At 43.6% G+C, this 22,697-nt stretch overlaps 2 protein-coding genes across 2 annotated transcripts; both read right to left on the bottom strand.

The window, feature by feature from the left end:
* Positions 1-770: 770 nt before the first annotated feature.
* On the bottom strand, positions 771-8,561 carry XB22065322.L (RpoE superfamily containing [provisional] L homeolog). Its single transcript, XM_018253720.2, has 4 exons — positions 7,892-8,561; positions 4,209-4,318; positions 3,420-3,491; positions 771-969 (listed from the first exon to the last, which is right to left on the bottom strand). Exons 1-4 carry the CDS (start codon positions 8,054-8,056, stop codon positions 867-869), a joined length of 450 nt encoding a protein of 149 aa, XP_018109209.2. The 5' UTR covers positions 8,057-8,561; the 3' UTR covers positions 771-866.
* LOC121401286 lies at positions 8,370-22,693 on the bottom strand. Its single transcript, XM_041585639.1, has 5 exons — positions 22,609-22,693; positions 20,274-20,306; positions 17,802-17,998; positions 8,554-9,724; positions 8,370-8,374 (listed from the first exon to the last, which is right to left on the bottom strand). The coding sequence occupies exons 2-5, from the start codon at positions 20,293-20,295 to the stop codon at positions 8,370-8,372; spliced, it is 1,395 nt and encodes a 464-aa protein (XP_041441573.1). The 5' UTR covers positions 20,296-20,306; positions 22,609-22,693.
* Positions 22,694-22,697: the final 4 nt, after the last annotated feature.

The raw sequence follows: 22,697 nt of genomic DNA, 5'->3' as shown, positions 1-22,697 counted from the left end.
CAATAACAATAAATTTGTAGCTTTGCATTTGTTTTTAGAAAGCTAGAAAGAGTCAGGAGAAGAAGGCAAATCATTCATAAACTATAAAAAAATAAATAATGAAGACCAATTGAAAAATTGCTTAGATATGGCCGTTCTATAACATACTAAAAGTTAACCACCCCTTTAAGGTCAGTAAGGCAGAAGTTTAAATTTCATATAAAAGAGACACAGACTTTGATTAATAGTTGTACATTTTCTTAGAATACTGCCTTCTACATTATACTCAAACTAATGTTAAGGTTAATCTCTGGTTTAACATTTATTCTCATCAGTGTGGGTGCTAATATGGCAGTTGCACCCACTGCTCCCCTGTTAAACACACCACTGATTTTCATTACCTAATGTTTAGCCCTTTTCTTAACTTTTACTAGGAATGCACCGAATCCACTATTTGGGATTCGGCCGAATCCCCGAATCCTTCATGAAAGATTCGGCCGAATACCGGACCGAACCCTAATTTACATATTGAAACTATGGGTAGGAAAGGAAAATCTTCTTTTGTGGCGAAAAGTCACGTGATTTCCCTACCTGCCCTTAATTTACATATGCAAATTAGGATTCGGCCTGACACAAGGATTCAGCCGAATCCGAATCCTGCTGAAAAAGGCTGAATCCCGAACCGAATCCTGCATCCCTAACTATTACGTTGTTTTTGAACATTATAAAAGGATTCAATAAATAAAACATACAATGAATAGTCTATTTGCCAACTGAGGAAGACCAATGAATAACTGACAGATGAACGATACATGTATTATAATTCAGAATAGAACATAATGTAAAATGAGCAAATGAGCTGGAATACCACGACTTTGCCTCAGGTGTTACATCTCCCTGCGTCTTTTTCCACCTGAAACAGTTGCTTTCCCAAAGGTGAGTTTCCCTTTCCTCTGCCTCAGGTCTCTATGTGTAGTCATGATCAGCCGGCTGTAGGAATGAGACAGTGTGTTAGTTTCACAGACTGATTCTTCTGCAAAGATAAAATGACAGTTGATATCACCAAGACACAACAGTTCCTGTGTTATGGTGGCCATAGATATAGAGATTAAACGATGTCGCCAAACAAGCAGATCTCTCCCCGATATGCCCACACTGAAGTGGGCGATATCGGGCTGATCTGATCGTGGGCCTTAGGGCCCAACAATCGGATCATAATTAATCCGAAATGGGTGGTCGGATTGCACAGATGCGGCCGAGATCCAACGGGATTTTTTAACCTGCCCAATTGAGATCTGGCCGACTTTTGGCCACATATAGATCGTGGAAGCCCGTCGGATGACCCCACACACGGGCCAATAAGCTGCCGACTCAGTCTGCATGTGACTCAGGGGATAATAAATATGGCAGGAGTGCGCTTATAAGGGAAAGCTAAAAAAAAAATTAAAATATTCCTGGTTCCAAGCCAAAAGTATATGATCTCACCAGTTAAAGGAACAGTAACACAAACAAAAATTAAAGTGTTTTAAAGTAATAAAAATATAATGCAGTGTTTCCCTGCACTGGTAAAACTGATCTGTTTGCTTGAGAAATACTACTATAGTTCATATAAACAAGCTGCTGTGTAGCCATGGGGGCAGCCATTCAAGCACAGGATACACAGTAGATAACAGATAAGTACTACTATAGTTTATATAAACAAGCTGCTGTGTAGCTATGGGGCAGCCATTCAAGCACAGGATACACAGTAGATAACAGATAAGTACTACTATAGTTTATATAAACAAGCTGCTGTGTAGCTATGGGGCAGCCATTCAAGCACAGGATACACAGTAGATAACAGATAAGTACTACTATAGTTTATATAAACAAGCTGCTGTGTAGCCATGGGGGCAGCCATTCAAGCACAGGATACACCGTAGATAACAGATAAGTACTACTATAGTTTATATAAACAAGCTGCTGTGTAGCCATGGGGGCAGCCATTCAAGCACAGGATACACAGTAGATAACAGATAAGTACTACTATAGTTCATATAAACAAGCTGCTGTGCAGCAATGGCGGAAATTGAAAAAAAGCTATATGGCACAGGTTAAATAGTGGATAACAGATAACACTATTATGTTCTACAGAGCTTATCTGCTATCTGCTGTGTAACCTGAGTCTTTTATCATTTGAATGGCTGCCCCCATGGCTACACAGCAGCTTGTGTATATAAACTATAGTAGTACTTATCTGTTATCTACTGTGTATCCTGTGCTTGAATGGCTGCCCCCATGGCTACACAGCAGCTTGTGTATATAAACTATAGTAGTGTTTCTGAAGCAAACACAGTAGTTTTACCAGTGCAGAGCAACTGGTAAATGCTCTATTAAAGCTTCCGGATGTACAGTCACTGTAGAATGGCGAAAGGCTGATTCTGCAAAGTCCGAGGTGCAGCGCTCCACATCTCTGCCTAGACTGCTGAACCGAAAGCTAGTTCTTGCTGCTGTACTGACGATTTTACAGACCTCTGCATGACTTACTTCTGTGCTGCAAGCAGGGAAGGAATGTCCGCAGCGTAATTTACTTCTGTGAGTGCTGCGAGTGGAGAAGGAATGTCCTCAGCGGTAAGGGCTCTTACACACGGCCGTTCCGACCTGCGCTCCCATGCGTTCCGTTTTTTGGCGTTCAGCCGCAGGGGAGCGCAGGAATAGACGCAAGTCATTATTTGAAATGGGGCTGTACTCACTCAGGCGCGTGTAGGCGCCGAACGCAGGAAAAATGCAGCATGTTGCGTCTGAACCTGCGTTCGGCGCCTACACGCGCCTGAGTGAGTACAGCCCCATTTCAAATAATGACTTGCGTCTATTCCTGCGCTCCCCTGCGGCTGAACGCCAAAAAACGGAACGCAGGGGAGCGCAGGTCGGAACGGCCGTGTGTAAGAGCCCTAATTTACTGGGTCCTGTGTTAGATTTATGGCTGATCTGCCTGCTACCTTTACTGAGCTAAAGCAAGCTTAGGAATAACTGCTGCGGACATTCCTTGTAGCATCAGCTTATATTACAGGGGAAGCTCATTTTCTGCTGGATAATTAGTGACGAGCCCTAAGCTTAGCTTCTCAACAGCCAATCAGAGCCCACTGAGCATGTGAGTGTCACAGACACTTTCCAAGATGGTGACCCCCTGTGACAAGTTTGAAGTCCTGGATCATTGCTGCTATTGACAAGCTCAAACTTTAGCCTCGTGCAATAAGTTCAGTACATAAAATATGGCATTTTTAGCCACATTCATTTTTAGGGTTTTAGTTCTCCTTTAAGGTATAAAGATCCAAATTACAGAACCCCCCTTATTCAGAAAGCCCCAGGACCCGAGCATTCTGGGTGACAGGTCCCATACCTGTATATTTTAAATTCAGTATGCATTCATATATACAGGTCCCCCTGAGCCTGTTTCTTACTTGAGATTTGACAGCTCCAAGATCAGTCCATGTACAACAGGTGAAGCATCTTCTTCTCTGTCTTCCTCCCCTCTGTTATAGATACATACGACAAAAATAAATAGTGAGGCCTATACCACCAACAAATGAGGTGCCATTTATTCTGTTTCCAATAAACATACAAGTGTTGATGTTGCACACACATAAAACTCATTGTATTGCTGATGTTTTATTTTTCTTTTAATTTCAATCATCTAAGCTTTGGGTGATTACAGAAGGGATAAAAAAAGAGAACACTGTATTCATAGACCAATTTGCATTATTACTATAAAGGTATGGGATCCCTTATCTGGCAACCTGTAACGCAGAAAGCTCTGAATTACTGGAAGGCCATCTCCCATAGAGTTCAATTTAAGGAATAATTTCCCTTTTTACTTTAATAATAAAACCGACCCTTGTATTGGATCCTAACTAAGCAGCATGAATTTATATTGGTGGGGGAAAAAAAACGCTATTGGGTTTACTAAACGTTTAAATAATTTTTAACTTATTTGGTGATCCAAATTACAGAAAGATCCCAGATCTGGAAAACCTCATGTCCCAAGCATTCCTGATGAAAGATCCTATACCTTTATTGCCATCTGTAGCTCGGGTTGCCACCTTTTCAGGAAAAAAATACCGGCCTTCCTATATTCTTGATGTTTTTTCCTATTAATAACATTGGCACCAAGCATCATTTTTACTGGCCAGGCCGGTAAAATACCGGCCAGGTGGCAACCCTATCTGTAGTGTGGTACAATAACTACTCACCCTGTGTCACTCCCTGGTAAAACAGCACAAACGATTGGAGGAGACCCAGTCACATGTTTTCCTTGACTACAGTGAGTGCTTGGCAGTGAATTAAGCTTTTTCTTTATGTTCTACAAATACAATACAAACAGTCAAATGCAATGCTTTATTACTGGCAACTAATGGCAGAATAATAACAATAATAATATTAATAATAATGAGCACTTCCTAATTTTTCCTAGATGCATAAGGGAATACATTTTGTCTTGCCTCACGTCACTTGGAAACTTCGGGCGACTTTGGGAAACCGTAGCGATCTGAGTGCCGTCCCTAAGGAGATTCACATTCTTGCTGGAGGGAAGGTATTTGGGGAGATTAGTCGCCCGAAGAAGAGGAGATTAGTCGCTGGGTGACTACTCTCCCCGAATCGCTACGTGTGCCACCAGAGTTTTAAAATACTAAGCAATCTGCAGCCTACCTGACTCTGCAGAGGTCCCCCCGCAAGGTCTCTGATATATACCTAATGATTTGCTTCACTACACAACTGCTATGTGCCCTGATGAATTGCTGGCGCTGTCTTTTAAATTACTTAATTGCTATTACTTCATCAGATAACCTGGACTAGGTGTAAATCTACTATATGCCTCCGGTGCAGATGTCTTTAGTGCCCTTAAGCATGTGACTAGGGGGTGATGTATCAATAAATCCACAGCAGATAAATTTCAGAACTTCAGAACTACTAAATGATACAACTTTTTGCAAATAAAAGCATTCAGAGAGGTCATTTGCTTCCCCTTCCCACACTATGTAGATGTACCAATTGTATGGTTAGATGAAATGCACAGAAGCATCACATTTAGTGCAGAGACACACGGTCAGATTCGTGGAGATTAGTCGCCCCGGTGACAAATCTCATCTTTTCGGGGCGACTAATCTCCCCGAACTGCCTTCCCCTGTTTTTCCACCCGCTAGAGTGAAAATTGCCGGCAGGATGGCACTCGGAGCGCTTCATTTTCCGAAGTCACCCGAAGGTGCCTCACGAGGCAACTTCGGAAAAGAAAAGTGCTCCGAGTGCCATCCTGCCCGCGATTTGCATTCTAGCTGGCGGGAAGGCAGTTTGAGGATTAGTCACCCCGAAGATGAGGAGATTTGTCACCAGGGTGACTAATCTCCCCCAATCTGACCGATTGTCTCTGCCCTTACAAACAAGCAAGAAGTATCCCCCGCCATATACATAGAAGGGGAAAAGGCACTTTAATCTCTAGGATTGGAGGTGCTAAAGCCATTTGAGGTGGAACATCTCCCCAAATAGTACCCTCAAGCTCTAGGAGTTAGGGTTCGGGCCACATACATGCTTGTCAGTAGACAGAAGGGGGTCAGAAGAAGATAATAGTGGACAATTTTGGGAGCAAAGATTTCCCTTTATGTACGGCTGCTGTACCCACAAGTCCTCTGATAAGGTACTTCATTTAACCACTCTGTTTTGGGAGTTTTATTCTTCTTCCTCTCACTGTGGGAGGAAAATTAATTACTGTGTGAAACCCAGGCAAACATAGGGAAAACAGACTCCATATGTTGCCCTATTTTCAATGAAATCCATGATCCAACTCTGTCAGCAATGCTAACCTTCACTTATTTTAAGGTTTACTTATCCTTTAATAGCTTTTTTTTTTTGTATAAGCACATTACCAACTTGTAATACACCAGAAGACATTGCAAGTGAACTAATTACCACTTGTAATAAAAACTTTTCTGAAATGAAGCAACTCCACACAAGCACATGATAAGGACCTTAGAACAAAGGGTGTTTGGCAGCCACACTTTATTTTCTACATTTCTAATCTCCTACACTCCTACGCCAATATTTAAAAAGGGATTACGATCTCAGCCTGGCAATTATAGGCCAGTAAATTTGACATCTGTGGTTGGCAAATTATTTGAAGGCTTGTTAAGGGATTACATTCAAAATTTTGTCCAAGTGTATGGCATTATGAGCAGCAATCAGCATGGCTTTATGAAAGAATAGGTCGTGTCAGACAAATTTGACGCTGGAGAAGAGGAGTTTAAGGGGTGATATGATAACTATGTATAAATATATAACTGGATCATATAATAATCTCTGAGGCAAATTGGAGAGGCTTCAGATGGTTTTTTTTGCCTTCCTCTGGATCAACTGGCAGTTAGACAGGTTATATACAAAATTAAACCAAACTAAGTCTATTGTGCTTTTGATAGACCCACTTATGGAGCATGAACGTTCGGCTGGCTTTCCCTTTAAAATAGTGACTGAATTCACTTATCTTGGGGTGATAGTGATGTCTAATCTGTGGTCCTATCAGCATTTAAATGGCCGAATCCCGAACCGAATGGCCGAATCCCGAACCGAATCCTGGATTCGGTGCATCCCTAGTCCCTACTAAATTTCATAAACTTTGAGGCCCTTGGTTGGATGTATTCCCCCTTCCACATATGCGCCCGATACTTGGGCAATAAAGACCAGGAAAGTATACTATAACCAAATTTGCGATATACTACACCCCTTGTTTCTTTTTTGATATATTTGTATAACTCCGACTCATGTTGCTCTCTATGTAATCATAGTATTGATACTTGATGTACAGTTCAACACCCTTGTACTAAACAATCTGTGATTTCTGTAATCAATCAACACTATGAATAGTGATATGTTTGTTTTTCCGATGTGACAACTTTTCAATAAACTACCTGAGTTTTAAAAAAAAAAAAAAAAGAAGACAGGTTATATACAGACTTAAGGTTGAACTTGATGGATGTGTGTCTTTTTTCAACCTAACTTAATATGTTACTATGTAAGAATTGTGAGTGTGCAAGGGTTAAGTAGTCTGTTTTGGTTTTGTGAAGTGGAGCACTGAGGTACCAGTGTTTGTTGGATAATTAAATGGGTGGTTCATCTTTGAGTTAACCTTTATTATGTTATATAATGGCTCATTCTCAGCAACTTTTCCATTGGCATTTATTTTTTATTTCCTATAGGTTTTGAATTATTTGCCTCCTTCTTCTGACTTTTCAGCTTTCCCTTATCTACAAAAAACAAATGCTCTGTAAGGCTACAATTTTACTTTTATTGCTACTTTTATTACTCATCTTTCTATTCAGCCCTCTCCTGTTCATAGTCCAGATCAATGCATGGTTTCTAGGGTAATTTGGTACCTAGCAACCAGATCGCTGAAATTTCAAACTGGAGAGCTGCTGAATAAAAAGCTAAATAACTCAAACACCACAAATCATAGAAAATGAAAGCCGATTACAAATTGTCTCAGAATAACACTCTCTCCATCATACTTAATATTAATTTAAAGGTGAACAACCCCTTTATAGTTATGGAAAGCTCTGTTATCAGAGTATAAGTGGCACTTGTTGAGTTCACAAGACTGTTGAGGTTAGGGCCAGAAATTAGTCTGCCAAAATCCACAGGCTGATTTCAGCCCCCGATCGATAGCCAAATCTTCTTGTCTGCTTGCGTTTGGAAGCCTTGTGACGGCTACAGCATAAACAGACTTGGCGGATTTTGCAGAAGAAATGCGGGACTTTGCATTTTGAGAGGATTTTGGCAGCCTGATTTCTGGCCCTAACCTAAACAGTCCTGTTCTTAATGAGCCCATCTGGGGATGCTTATATGACATAGTGGTACGTTTCTCTTTGGCAGAGATAATAATAATAACTACCTGGTCAGGCTCATGCAGACTTTCATCCAGTGCTATCAAAAGCTGACTGTCCGCCAGTTCATGTTCTCTTGAGGAAATGCACCTCAAGTTAGAACCTTCTAGCTCTAGCTGGTCACTTTTTAGCTCAGAGTCTGAGCTTATTGCCTTCAGATTGGTGCTCTTCATTTGCAAGATTTCTACTTTTATCAGGAAGTTCTCCTTTGGTATCTGGTTTTTAAGCACTGCAGAATCATTTTCATGTAATTCTGAGTTGCTGTTTTGTAACTGCAAATCATGTCCTTTTTGTATATTTTCTTGTAAATGGTTATCCTGCCATTCTAACTGTGAAGCACATTCTTGTAACTGGCAGTTTTCCCCATGTAACTGAGACGCTACCTCTGTTAACTCTAAATTGTGCCCTTCTACGTGGGTGATATGATTCCATAACTTAGTATCTTGCCACAGAGACGGGGATTGGGCTGGCTCTTGTAATTGGGCACTAGGCTGTTGACAGTAAAGATCCTGGCACTGAAAGATGGAATTGTCGACTTGTATCTGTGGATCCAACTTTTGTAACTGGGTATCCTTTTCTTGCGACCCATATTTGGGAAACTGAGAATCATTTATTTCTGCCGCGTTATTTTGGTTTTGTACTTCAGGATATTGCCATAGTGAATTCTGACCGAGTCCTTGTAATAAGGGATTCTCTTTGAGTAAGTGAGGCTGCACACACTGTAGCTGAGAATCTTCTTTTTGTAGCATGGGATCCTGGCACTCTAAATGGTGACTGTCTATATGCAATTCAGAATTCTGTAATAAGGGATTCAGATTGCAAAAGTCAGGCTCTTCACTATGTAAACGAGAGTAATTTTCTTGTAACGCAGAATCAAATTGTATTACCCCAGGATCATTTTGTTGCGCAGTATAATCGAAAGAAAGTGTTTTGTCACCCTGTATGTCTAACGGGGGTTCCTGCCACTGTAATTTCTGCCTTTGTAACTTTGGACCCTGTTCAAATAAAGATGGCTGCTGAGCATCCTTGTCTTGTAACTTAGGATCAGGCTCTAGTAACTCAGTATCCTTTAGATACAATTTCTGATTCTGCTTTTGTGGATCCTGCAAGAAGGAATCCAGTCCTTGCATTGGGAGCATGCTCCTTTGCAAATCAGAAGTTGATTCACGGCAAGTTATATGCTGTTCCTGGATAAGGCAGCCATGAACGTGGTTTGCGTCAATTTTCAATGGGGAATCTTGTTTTTGCATTGGTGAAACGTCGCTTTGACACTGAGATTCATTTTTACAGCCTACAAGTTCATGCTTCACTAATGGCTCAAACACACTATTTTGTAACTGCTCAGAAAGAACCTGCACTGTGCTGGGCATAGGCCTGTCCTGTTTTCTAGAATGCAACCCAACAGCATCCCTTTCCTCAAAGAAGCCATTAGTTATACCACAAGTCTCACTTGTGTGGCTCTGACTGCATTGGTGTTCCTTAATAGGAGGTGAATTTCTCTGAAAAACTGTCAGTTGTTCATCCACATCTACAGGAACCAACAAAATGTCTATCATCTTAGAAGAGAACATATCTGTGGCTTGAGATCTTGAAATTGTATATTCTTCCCAGGGTTTAGCAGAATGCATCATGGTGTCAATGGAATTAATCCCAACAGAATCAAGCTCTGTAATAATAGATGGCTGACTGGTGTCTTCCTCCATGTTTCCTTGTGGTATTGTGTTGTTTTTCTCATTAGTCCCCTGTATATCTATATTTTGGAAGGTTGAGCTTAGTGGCGGGCTAAAAGATAATTGCTGCTGCTCCAGAACTGAAACATTCATTGTGCACGAAGCCTGCTCCTAGGATAAGAACAAAATGTATCATCAAATGTATGCATTTAGCTTTCTATCATTTTATTAATAACACTTGTGAAATTATGTTTCCCTTTAAGTGAACTTTTAGCACACTGCAGATAGACGTAATCGAAGCAACGTTGCAACTGGCCTTTTTTTTCCAATGCTTCTGAATGATTTGTCTATTCTACTTTGGCTCTCTTCAAAGTGAAATCTGGATGCTAAGGCCAGTGCTCCCATGAAACACGAGTGGATATGTCTTGATGGGGCTATATGTATTAAAGAATAAGTAAACCGTAAAAATTAGTAAATGTAAAATTGACGAGAGTGCTATTCTAAGCACTTTTGCAATGTACATTCATTATTTATTTTTTAATTCCAAGATATTAAAGGATTCATGTACTGTTAGCATCAATGAATTTTGTTACAACAGCACCACCTGCTGGTCATTTTCCCACCAGTCTGACCACCAAGTAGTCAAGGAAGTTGTCAGGAGAAAGAAAGATGCTGCTCTGATGTTCTTCTGGCAAGAAAAAAATTAGAAACCTTTCTGAAATCTTTCCTAAGCAGAAGAACATCAGAGCAGCCTCTTTCTTTCTCCTGACAACTTCCTTGACTACTTGGTGGTCAGACTGGTGGGGAAATGACCAGCAGGTGGTGCTGTTGTAACAAAATTCATTGATGTTAATAGTACATGTATCCTTTAATATCTTGGAATTAAAAAAATAAATAATGAATGTACATTGCAAAAGTTCTAAGAATAGCACCCTCATCAATTTTACATTCACAATTTTTAAGGTTTAGTAGTTATCATTTAACTAAAGATTTCTATAATTCAAGTGCAGGCAGTGAAGTCAAGTGAAGCAATAAAATTGTATTCAAGGGAAGTTTTATACGCAGAGCCTGGCCAAGTAGTATTGCACCGCTGCCCAAGGCAATAGGACTGACACCAAACGATCAGACTCCTCGAACGATCAGACTTCCCAATCTCCCGACCTGCCACTAACCATTCCGATCAAATAAGTAGTAAAAGAACAGATCAGCCGATGTCCTGCCCTTGACAGCAATTGTATGAAAGTTATGTCCGACCAAAGCTAGTGACTCCCACTGAAAATCATACGATCGGCAATACATGCAGAGATATTATCGGCAGCCAACAAAAATCTTTTAACCTGTCCAATCGAACAAACGACCAAACGACTGATCTCTGCCGGACGAAAAATGTCGGGACTCTCCACACACGGTCTGAAAATCGTACGAATTCTCGATTCGTACGATCGGATCTTTGCGTCTATGGCCAGCTTGACTGCTCACATGTAAAGTCCGGAGTGGCTAAGCCTACAGTGACAGTCAATGTATTATTCTGTATTTATTCTATAGAATGCTTTACCATACCTGAGTAAACAACTGTAGAAGCTCTCTCTGTTTGTTTAGGATAGCAGCTGCCATATTAGCTTCCTGTCTGAGTCTCTTCCTGCTCACTAATAGCTCTGGGCTCAGATTACAGCAGAGAGGGAGAAAATGGAGGGGGTGAGGGAGAGAGGAGCAGACTGAGCATGCTCAAGCCCTAGCCCTGGAGGTTTTAGCTGAAAACAGGAAGTCTGATACAGAAGTCCATGTGTACACAATAGAAGGAAAGAAATGTGGGGTTTATTTTGACAGAGGACTCAGAGCAGCATTACTTTGAAGGTTTACTGGTGTATTTATATAGTCCTTTCTGATAAACTTACTTAGTTTTAACTTTTCCTTCAAGGGTCGAATTGAAAATTCAAATTCAAATTTTCAAAATTTTTTATGATCAAAATTGTCAAATTCGACTAGGGAATTATCCAAACTCTATTCGGATTCTTTAAGAATTTGAATTTGACTATTCGCCATCTAAAACTTGCTGAATTCATGTATAAGTCAATGGGAGAGGTCCAGTGACCAATGTGAAGATGTTTGCAGTCTTCCCGACATTCAAGTTTTTTCTAATTCAAATTGAATTCGAGTTTTCAGACCGAAAAAATTTGTCAGAGTTTTACATATTCGATTTTTTTAACAACTAACCGAATAATCGAATTTCATTACAGGAGACATATTTAATAAAATTCCTTATGGATTCATTGTAGTCAGAAACATAGTTTTCATCCTTTATGACTGAGAAAAGGAGATTTTGTGTACTCACCGTTAAATCTTTTTCTCTTCAGTCACTTGGGGGACACAGGGACAATGGGGTATAGCTAGTACCATTAGGAGGCAGGACACAACTACAAAAAAGACAACTGGCTCCTCCCCCACTGGCTATACCCCCAGCAGGCTGGAGAAGAGCTCAGTTTGTACCAAAGTCAACAGGATATGACATAACGCAATAAAAACTTTTCAAAAAAGCCAATAACTGCTAACAAGAAAAAACGGTTAACTTGTCTGACGGAAGTGAAAAACCTCAACCCAGGGAGGGAAGCCCTGTGTCCCCCAAGTGACTGAAGAGAAAAAGATTTAACGGTGAGTACACAAAATCTCCTTTTCTCAAAGTCAGCTTGGGGGACACAGGGACAATGGGGACGTACCAAAGCTGTCCCCTAACAACCGGGTGGGAAAAAAGAGGTTTAATTGGTGTCAGCCACCGCGGCCTGAAGCACTTTTCTGCCAAAGCGAGTGTCAGATGCCGCAAAGGTGTCAAATGATAGAATTTTGCAAACGAATGGACAGAGGTCCAAGTCGCTGCTTTGCATAGCTGGTCAACTGATGCCTGGTTTCTGAAGGCCCAAGACGTACTCACACCCCTGGTCGAATGGGCTGTGACCCTGGACGGAGGTGAGCGACCCCGGGCCTTGTATGCGGCTTGTATAGCTTGTTTGATCCAACGAGAAATGGATTGTTTGGTAGCCGATGCGCCTCGATGGGAGCCTGAGGGAAGTACCAGCAGGGAATCGGACTTGCGGAAGTCTTGAACTCTGAAGAGGTAAAACTTTAAGGCCCGCACTGGGTCCAGAGTGTGCAGTGCCCGTTCCTTCTGATTCGCTGGAGACGGGCAGAAGGAAGGAACCACGATCTCTTGGTTTATATGAAAATCCGAGACCACTTTAGGTAGGAAGGATGGTATGGTACGAAGGACCGCTCTGTCTTGATGGAAGACGAGGTAAGGCGACTTGTAGGAGAGAGCGCCGAGCTCAGAAACCCGTCTTGCTGTAGCAATAGCCAGGAGGAAAACTGTTTTCCAGGTCAGGAACTGAATGGGCACCGATCCCAGGGGTTCAAAGGGAGGAAGTTGAAGTGCCCGGAGCACTAACGTGAGGTCCCAGGTAGGTGCAGGAGACCTGACAGGCGGAGTCACATGAGCCACTCCTTGCATGAAGGTTTTAACGTCAGGAAGCAGGGCAAGTCTTTTCTGGAAAAGCACTGAGAGAGCTGAGATTTGAGATTTGAGGGAACCCAAAGACAGTCCCATTGATAGGCCTTCCTGCAGGAACTCCAGTAAGGTAGGTAGAGAAAATATCCGGAAGCTAACCTTGCGAGTGAAACACCATTGGCGGTAGGTGGACCAGACCCTGTGATATGCCCTGGCTGAAACCGGTTTCCGAGCCGCACACATGGTGCGTGCCACGGCTCGAGAAAAACCCTTTTGAGTCAGAATCTTGGTCTCAAGAGCCACGCCGTCAAATTGAGGTAGGTCGGGTTTGGATGTAAAATCGGACCCTGAGTGAGAAGGTCTGGAAGAGGACGCAGAGGCCACGGTTCTGCGACGGAGAGGTTGAGAAGGTCCGTGAACCAAGCTCGTCGAGGCCACCTCGGTGCTATGAGGATGAGGGTGGACCGTTCCCGCTGGAGCTTTCTGATCGTCCTGGGGATTAGCGGAGTGGGCGGAAAGGCATACGCCAGCTGAAAGGGCCAGTCGGCTGTCAGAGCGTCCACGTTTAGGGCTAGTGGGTCTCTGTAACGAGCTAGGAAGTGTGGTACCTTTCTGTTGTGCCTGGTCGCCATGAGGTCCACCTCTGGAATGCCCCATCTTGAAGTTATCTCTTGAAATACTTCGTCCTTTAGTGTCCACTCGCCTGGATCCAGGGATTGCCTGCTTAGGAAGTCGGCTTCCCAGTTCAGTAGTCCCGGTATGAAGATGGCGGACAGCTGTACGCTGTGAGCCTCGGCCCACTGGAATATGATTTTTATCTCGCTTAGAGCCGCCCTGCTCCTTGTGCCGCCCTGGTGGTTGATGTAGGCCACCGCCGTGGAGTTGTCCGACTGTATTTTCACCGCCTGCCCCGTGAGGGCCTGCTGCCAATGGATGAGGCCTAGGCGAATTGCGCGGATCTCGAGCAGATTGATCTGCAACTTCTTTTCGGTGAGGTTCCACTGCCCTTGGGCCGACCTGCCTTCGAGCACCGCTCCCCAGCCGAAGAGGCTTGCGTCGGTCGTGAGAATGCGCCAACTGGGGTCCCCGAGGCGCTTTCCCTTTGAGAGGTGAGTGGAGTTGAGCCACCACAGAAGGGACGTCCGAGTTTGAGGAGAGAGGATTATCTCTTGTAGTAAGGACTTCCGTCTCCAGGTGCTGAGAATGTTCCACTGGAGCTCCCGGAGATGAAATTGGGCGAAGGGGACCGCTTCTATTGTGGAAACCATGACACCCAGCACCTTCATGCAGAACCTGACTGGATGCTGAGGCTTCTGCAGCAGTGACCGAACCAATGCTTGGAGATGAACAATCTTCTCCTGAGGGAGGGAGATCCTCTGAGTCAGAGTGTTGAAGTTCATGCCCAGAAAGTTCATGGATTGACTGGGGATTAGGGAGGATTTGTGAAGGTTGAGAACCCAACCTAATTCCCGAAGCTTCTCCATGGAGACCTGGAGTGACCGCTGGGCCTCCTGGGGGGAAGGCGCTTTGATCAAAAGGTCGTCCAGGTACGGGGTGATCGAGACCCCCTCGTTGCGGATCAGTGCAGTGGCAGCCGCCATGATCTTCGTGAAGACCCGGGGAGCCGACGTGAGTCCGAATGGTAAACTTGTGAATTGGTAGTGGAAGTTTTGGAAGGCAAAGCGCAAGAATCTCTGATGAGGAGGGAAAATGGGAACATGAAGGTAAGCGTCCTTTATGTCGAGAGACATGAGGAATTGCCCTGGAGACATCGCTGCAATGACAGACCGGAGGGATTCCATTTTGAATTTCCTTGGACGAATGAGCTTGTTCAGTTCTTTTAAGTCTAGGATCGGCCGGACTGAGCCGTCCTTTTTGGGGACTATGAACAGGTTTGAATAGTAGCCCCTGAAGTGTTCGTCCAGGGGGACGGGAGTAACCACTCCTGCTAGGAGAAGGTTGGAGATGGCCCTCTGAAAAGCTGCACGCTTGCCTGGTTCTTGAGGAAGTCTTGACATGAAGAATCGGTGAGGTGGGATAGATGAAAACTCTAGATGGTAGCCTCGAGTAACCACCTCGTGAATCCAGGTGTCCTGAACAAGAGATACCCACGTGTTTGCAAAGTGGGACAATCTCCCCCCTATAAAGTTCGGGACGGGGAGTACGGCGTCATGCCGAAGTAGTCTTGTCGGTGGGCTTGGAGGAGTGCTTTCGGTTCTGCCAGGGAGTTCGATGTTTGTTGGCGAAACGCCCCTTGTTTGCAAAGGACTGTCTTGGAGGAGAGGATCTCGCGCTCTTGGTCTGAGAGCCACGAAAAAACCTGTTCTTCCGAAAGGAGGGACGTGCCTTGGGTTGGGGGAGAAGAGTGCTTTTGCCCCCGGTAGCTTGACTAATGATCTTGTCAAGATCAGGTCCGAAGAGGAGCTTCCCTTTGAACGGGATGGAGGTCAGGGACTTCTTAGAGGATAGGTCCGCTGACCATAGTTTCATCCATAAGGATCTGCGGGCTGCCACCGAGAGAGCGGAGGCTCTGCTGATAGCTTGAGTGGCGTCAAGCGAGGCTTCACACATGTAGTCATTGGCTTCTTTGATTTGAGATGCCAGCTGTGAGAGTTCGTGACGTGGTGCTCCGTCTGAAATGGCGGTGATAAGAGTGTCAGACCAGGATTGAACAGCTCGGCTAACCCATGCCGTCGCTAGGACCGGCCTCAGCGAGGATCCGGAAGCTGCGAATGATGAGCGTAGTAAACTCTCTAACTTTTTGTCCATAGAGTCCTTGAAGGAGGACGCGTCAGGGACTGGTAAGGCCGTGTTCTTAGAGAGGCGGGATACTGGGGCGTCCACGGATGGAGGAGCAGCCCATTTTTCAGTAAGTTCAGGTGGAAAAGGATACAACTTCAGGAAACGACGGTTTCTTTGAAAACGTCTCTCGGGTGTGTCCCACTCTTGTTGAATAATTTGTTCAAGCTGGTTGTGGGAAGGAAACATCGGTGAAGTCTTGTTGCGTCGCTTGAAGAGAGACTTGGAAGACTCCGCACGGACCTCCGGTTCCTGGAGGTGGAGGGTTTCTAGTACCGAGGAGATAAGGGAGTCCACGGTGTCAGAAGAGATTTTAGGATCATCGTGGTCCGAATCAGAAAAACATTCCCCGTCTGAATGATCCTGTTCATCCCCAGAATCAGGAGGTGAAAAAATCCTCGGTGGAGAATCGCTATCGTCTTCTGACGGGGAGGGGGCCCTGCGTTTGAAAGGTCTAGGTTTATGACTGTCAAGGCGAGAAAGCAATTTGTCTAGAGACTGTGCTAGCTTTGGAATGCCTGTGGCCAATTGGGCCGCCCACTCAGGTGCTGCCTGTACTCGGCGTGGGGAGGCATCAGGACTGGATGCTAAGGGATCCCCCTGGGCAGCCTGATTCACCAGAGGTGGAGAAGGTGGTGAGGGTTCAGAAACCTGCTGTGGAGAGCACTGGTTGCATAGGGCTGATTTGTGCCCTGTGGGCAAATGTTTGCGGCATTTGGCACAAGACAGAAAAGTGACCAGGGCTGTGGTTGCCCCCCTAGAGAAGAGGTTGGCACTGGGTCCATCAGACATATTGGAAAAATATATGGAATACCTGGGAGAATAACCCAGTAGAATATAGCCTGACACTTAGCTGAGCAGTAGGAGAGAATCGAGTTGTCAATTCTGCAGTGGTGCCTTGTGTCTCTGCTGCCAGAGAATGGTAGTCTGGGAGCAGCGTCTGTGCGTGGCTAGTCCCGTGTGCGCGATCCAAAATGGCGGCCGCGAGTGTGAAGGGCGCGCTCAAGATCACGCGAGAGGCCGGGGACCGCGGGAATATACTTCCGCAATACCAAAATGGCGTCCGGAAACTGCGCCTACGGAGCGCATCCAACCGCGTCTGAGCGGCAGAGAGAGAGAGAGCTCTCTGCGGCTGGCGAGTCCCCTGTGTGAAGGAGCCGCGACTGGAACCGCGTGTGTAGGAGGCCCCTGCGCTGATATCAGGGAATGCCTCCCTGCTCGCTGTGGCTGCTCCCAGAGATTTAGGGGAAACACAGCGTGGGAAAAAAAACCCTCCCCTTACCTCTCCAATGAGTTTGTTAGGGGGTGAAGGGAATCCAATCTGCCCTCCATAGTTAGGGGAGGGAGAAGGGAAGGGGGAGAGGGAGCCCACTGGGACTTACCTGTCCTGTAGACCGCTCTCCCAGTTCTGTCTGCCGGCCAGCCTGGTCTCCTCCTGTAAAGGGAGGAGAGGAATTGGCTGAGTGGTCTGTGTAAAACACCTGTGACCCCAGAGACAGATCCCACGTTGGAAGGTGCCAATGAGGTACTTTACACAGTGTAAAGGTTCAAGCAACCCCCTGGTGTCAGCAAGGCTGACTAAAAGACAATAAGTATAAAATAAAAAATTCTTCTGTCCTAACCTCCTGAGGACACAACTAAAACTGAGCTCTTCTCCAGCCTGCTGGGGGTATAGCCAGTGGGGGAGGAGCCAGTTGTCTTTTTTGTAGTTGTGTCCTGCCTCCTAATGGTACTAGCTATACCCCATTGTCCCTGTGTCCCCCAAGCTGACTTTGAGAAATGAGAAACTCTTCTATTTGGCGTTAGAGTTCAATGGTAGTAGCACGGAAAAGTATTTCTAAATCTGAGCCTATTACATTTTATGAGTGTTCATTTTTTTAACGTGCCCCTTAGATTTAGATGCACAAAATGACCCTCATTAGTGAGCAACAATCTTTGCAAACACAAGCTCACCAAGACGAACTGAGGAGCATCTGGCTGTGAAGTGTCTGGAATTTGTATAGCTTGCAGTGAAGTGCCTGTACATGAGATACTTGAAATCTCAGCGTCAGAATCCTGTAGCTTTGGATCAGTCGTAGGATTGGAAAAGTGCTGCTTTGGATGATTCCACCCTTTGTTGCCTTGTCTGCTTCTGGTCTCAATCCCAGAGCCTGTCACAGAACAGTAATGGTTACATGAATACAATCCTGGTACAGGATCCGTTATCCAGCATGCTCAGGGGGTTTCTGGATAATGGATCCTTCCATAATTTGTACATTAAGTCTACTAGAAATCATGTAAACATTAAAGGAGAAGGAAGGCTACCGAGGCAGTTTATTGCTAATAGATTAACCACAATAGTTAAAGCTAGAATGCCATATTTATTTTGTGGATTGCTTTACCATACCTATTAGCTTGGTGTGACATCACTTCCTGCCTGAGTCTCTCCCTCTCAGCAAGGCGGGGGGAGGGAGGGGGCGAGGAGCAAACTGACCATGCTCAAGCCCAAGCCCTGGAGGTTTAAGCTGAAAACAGGAAATCTGATACAGAAGCCCATGAGTACACAATAGAAGGAAAGAAATGTGGTGTTTCTTTTGACAGAGGACTCAAAGCAGCTTTACTTTGAGGGTTTACTGGTATATTTATATAGCCCTTTCTGATAAAGCTTACGTAGTTTTAACCTTTACTTCTCCTTTAAATAAACCCAATAGGCTGGATTTGCTTCCAATAAGAATTCATTATATCTTACTTTGGATCAAATACAAGCTACTGTTTTATTTCTACAGAGTAAAAGGAAATAATTTTTAAAAAATTGGATTATTTGGATAAAAATGGGTCTACGGAAGACTGCCATTTCGTAATTCGGAGTTTTCTGTTTAACAGGTTTCCGGATAATGGATCCCATACCTGTACCCTGGTATTCCATAAGTGATACATAAAATGAATAAGCGCAAAATGTGCCAGCCATAACTCATGCTAACATGGATCCTGATTTGCCTAAAAGGTTTGACTGAAAATATATGCTGGTTTACATTAAACAAAGTATGAAAGTTACAAAAGATCATTTGCTAAATACTGTACTTTTATGCAGGAATTCTAGAAAAAAAAGCCATGTATCTAGAAGGGAGCAAACACAATGTTGAGATAGCTGGTTTCAGTGATGTCCGCATCCACTTTCTGATTTCCCAGCTGTTTTTATTGCATGCGCCACCTCGTAGCAGCATGTGGAAACTACTGATAAATGTTTAAAATTAACTAAATACAGGTATGAGGTCTTAGCACCTGGGGTTTATGGATATGAGTAGAATCTGGAGAACTGTGCCTTAAAGGGGTTGTTAATCTCAAATTCAACTTTTGGTATGATGTAGACATTAATACATTAACTTTGAGGTGACCCACCCCTTTAAAGGCTACTAAAAAACATTGAAAGTAAATGTAAACTGTCAAAACAAATCGATTTAAAATTGCTCACAGTGCTTTCCTAAGCAATTTATCTTTCAAGGTCTCTAACTGCGGTCTAACTATCTACTCCTGGATAAGCCAATGCCACCTTAAACTGAACCTAACTAAAAGAGAGCTCAACCTCTGGTAAAATCTCCATCTACATTATGAATGAATTCCTGCGTAAGGAACACTCTCTTAAAGGGCTTGTTCACCTTTGAGTTAACTTTTAGTATGATGTAGATATTATATTCCGAGACTGTTTGAAATTGGTTTTCATTTTTCATTATTTGTGATTTTTGAGTTATTTAGATTTTGATTCAGCAGATCTGCAGTTTGCAATTTCAGCAATCCGGTTGGTAGGATCCAAATGACCCTAGCAACCATGTATTGCTTTAAATAAGAGACTGGAAGAGAGAATTGATTATTTAAATATAATTTGAAGGGAGATGGCAATTCCGTATCATGAAGCTTTCTAAATACTAGACCCTATACCTGCAGTTAAAAAGTAAGACTTTCCCTTCAGTTTTTTGTTCAGGGTTTCCTAAAATGATTTTGTTGTAGGGCAAAGCATGCATTTCAAATCACCAGTAGCAGGTGCCACAAAGCACTTCCAGTGCAAATCAGACGAGTACTGGCAGTTTCATCGTTAGCACCAGTAGCTGTGATAAAAATGTCATGTGTGCTATGGCCACAGCCACAACAATATAACGACCCAGCATGGATGGGACACAGACAGGCCCGGATTTGTGGAAAGGCCACCTAGGCCCAGGCCTGGGCCGGCAGGATTTTAGGGGGGCGGCATGCTGCCCAACCACACCCACATTGGTTCAAAAACACTGGGGATGCAATAATTTTTTAAATTTCATGTGTGCCAATCCGCATTGCTCCTGTCCCCCTGGAGGGGACAGGGGCGACGAACGGCAGTGGGCCTAGGGGCGCCCACCATGTAAATCCGGCCCTGGACACAGATTATCATTGATGTACAAGTAGAAGGCTCCTCACGTTGTGCTCTTTTCCTCTTCATTCTGTTAAGGCCTGAAAAAGAATTGAAAAAACACGTTAACATTTTTTATGCTCCTTTATGTAACATTTTGTATTTTGCAGGCAGTGATATTGTTAAAATAGCCACAACCTGTAAGTTTTTTACAAATTTTGTGTGTTTTTTTAGGATTGATTAGGATTGCTCCTGCCATGAGGACAGTGGAGAAACTTGCCTCAGGTATCAGGGTCCCACAGGTTAACAGGGGCCACAAAAATCTGCTTCTGGTAACTTTAAAGGGGTTGTGCACCTTTAAATTAACCTTTAGTATGTTATAGAATGGCTAATGTTAAGCAACTTTTCAAATTAGCCTTTACTTTTTATAGTTTTTAATAACCTGCATTCTTCTTCTGACCTTAATTTAATTACATTTAAATTTTTAAGGTGAACAAACCCTTTACATTAACTTTTAGTATGATGTAGAGAGTGATATTCCGAGACAATTTGCATTTGATTTTCATTTTTTATTATTTGTGGTTTTTGAGTTATTCAGTTTTTTATTCAGCGGGTAATAATTCACCTTTAAAGGGGGTGTTCATCTTTAAATTAACTGTTAGTATGATGTAGAGAGGGATATTCTGAGATCATTTGCAATTGGTTTTCATTTTTTATTCTTTAAGGTTTTGAGTTATTTAGCTTTTTATTCAGCAGCTCTCCAGTTGGCAGTTTCAGCCATCTGGTTGCTAGGGTCCGAATTACCCAAGTAACCATGCACTGATTTGAATAAGAGACTGGACTATGAATAGAAAGTTAAGCTATCAAAAATAGCAATAACAATAACTTTGTAGCTTTATAGAATATTTAGATGGGTCAGCGACCCATTTGAAAGCAGGAGTCAGAAGAAGGCAAATAATTCAAAGACTATAGGAAATAAATAATGAAATCCAAATGAAAAGTTATTTAGAATTAGCTTTTCTATAATATACTAAAAGTTAACTTAAAGGTGAACCACCCCTAAGAAATATTAAAGAATATTAAAAGTGTAATTTCGGCTCTTAAAGCGCAGAGGGCAATTGTAAAAAATGTAAGTGTCGGAAGGGCCACCTCAGTATGGTTTTGGTTTGGCGAAAGCTGTTTTCCACTGAACAGTGCCAGTCAATACACCCCATGTGCAATTTGCATTTTCCCAAGAAAGTGAACAGGCATAGGCCTATGATTAAGTGCCTTTAAGCACAAAATGTGTAAGCCTTTTAAGGACATGCATACTTAATAAATGTTAATTTTTTTTTAATTTCACATAGCAGATATGTTGGGTTTTACTGAGTGCCTGCTCAATTTCTTGTGAATCAGTTTAATCCAATTTCTCTGGCTGTAGGTTTGGGTCTTTGCACCCAATCCCAACATTTCTACTGTTGAGTTTATACTAAGGATTAGGGTTGCACCGAATCCACTATTTTGGATTTGGCCGAACCCCCGAATACTTCATGAAAGAGGGGCCTGGACTGCGGGATTTGCTTCCTCTATAGCTAACAGGAAAAACCTAGGGCCGGCGGGACACCGGGAAAAAACCCGGTGGGCCCCTGGCACTTGGAGGCCCAGATCCACTGAAATCTACCTGCCGCAGCCTCCCTTTTCCAGGCGGTCGCTGCAAAACATAGTGCGCACATGCACACTCGTCGGTTGTGGCGCAAAAGCAGAGCGCAAGTCGGCACGGGGCAGAAAATGGGCGGAGTCTGGTGGGAAGTGGGTGGAGACAGGAGGATGGGGATCAGAGTGCGCTGGGCCCCTCTGAAGAGTTTTTTGCAGGGGGCCGGCTAACTCTAGTTACGCCACTGTTTACAGGCCCAGAGCTGTCAATTTTAGTAGATTGATACCCCAGGGGTAATAGTGCGGCACGGCGGCAGAGATTTTTAGAGGCCCAGGAGTGATGGCATGTGCCTGTACAAACTGCTCCCTGAAGACATTGATTTCCAGCTGCCTATTGGAATTTAAAGTGAACCCGCACCAAAAATTTGGGAGAAAGCTTAAAACTCTGGAGAATGATGTGAGACTGGGAAGAGAGGCCTAAAATTGGGTCCCCAAATAATAGCGGCTTGACAGAGTCACAGGCCGACACGGTAAAATGAATTTGACAGAAAAATATACTTTTCCTCTGAGACCAGCCGAGTTATTTCTATTTACGGCACTGGCTAAATGTCATAAAGCCTCGGTTCAGCTTTAACTCATGACATAAATGAAGAAAGAAAGAAAGATATAGTGGCAATATAATCTGCTAAACATTGAGATTGTTTACAAAGCAAGGACGGCAGCTAGCGTTAGTTTTTACACCAAGCGCTGCATCACCCTCCAGTCAAGTACCATTCGCACGAAGCCGCTTCCTATTTTCCCGCCCAAAAGCCGCGGAGGATTTCGGAACTGTCAGAACGCGGAAGTGCGCGCTGCACGTC

This window comes from Xenopus laevis, chromosome 3L (assembly GCF_017654675.1).
Source record: "Xenopus laevis strain J_2021 chromosome 3L, Xenopus_laevis_v10.1, whole genome shotgun sequence".
Classification (NCBI taxonomy): domain Eukaryota; kingdom Metazoa; phylum Chordata; class Amphibia; order Anura; family Pipidae; genus Xenopus; species Xenopus laevis.
The sequence above is the reverse complement of the archived record's forward strand: the minus strand, read 5'-3'. Positions and strand labels throughout refer to the sequence as shown.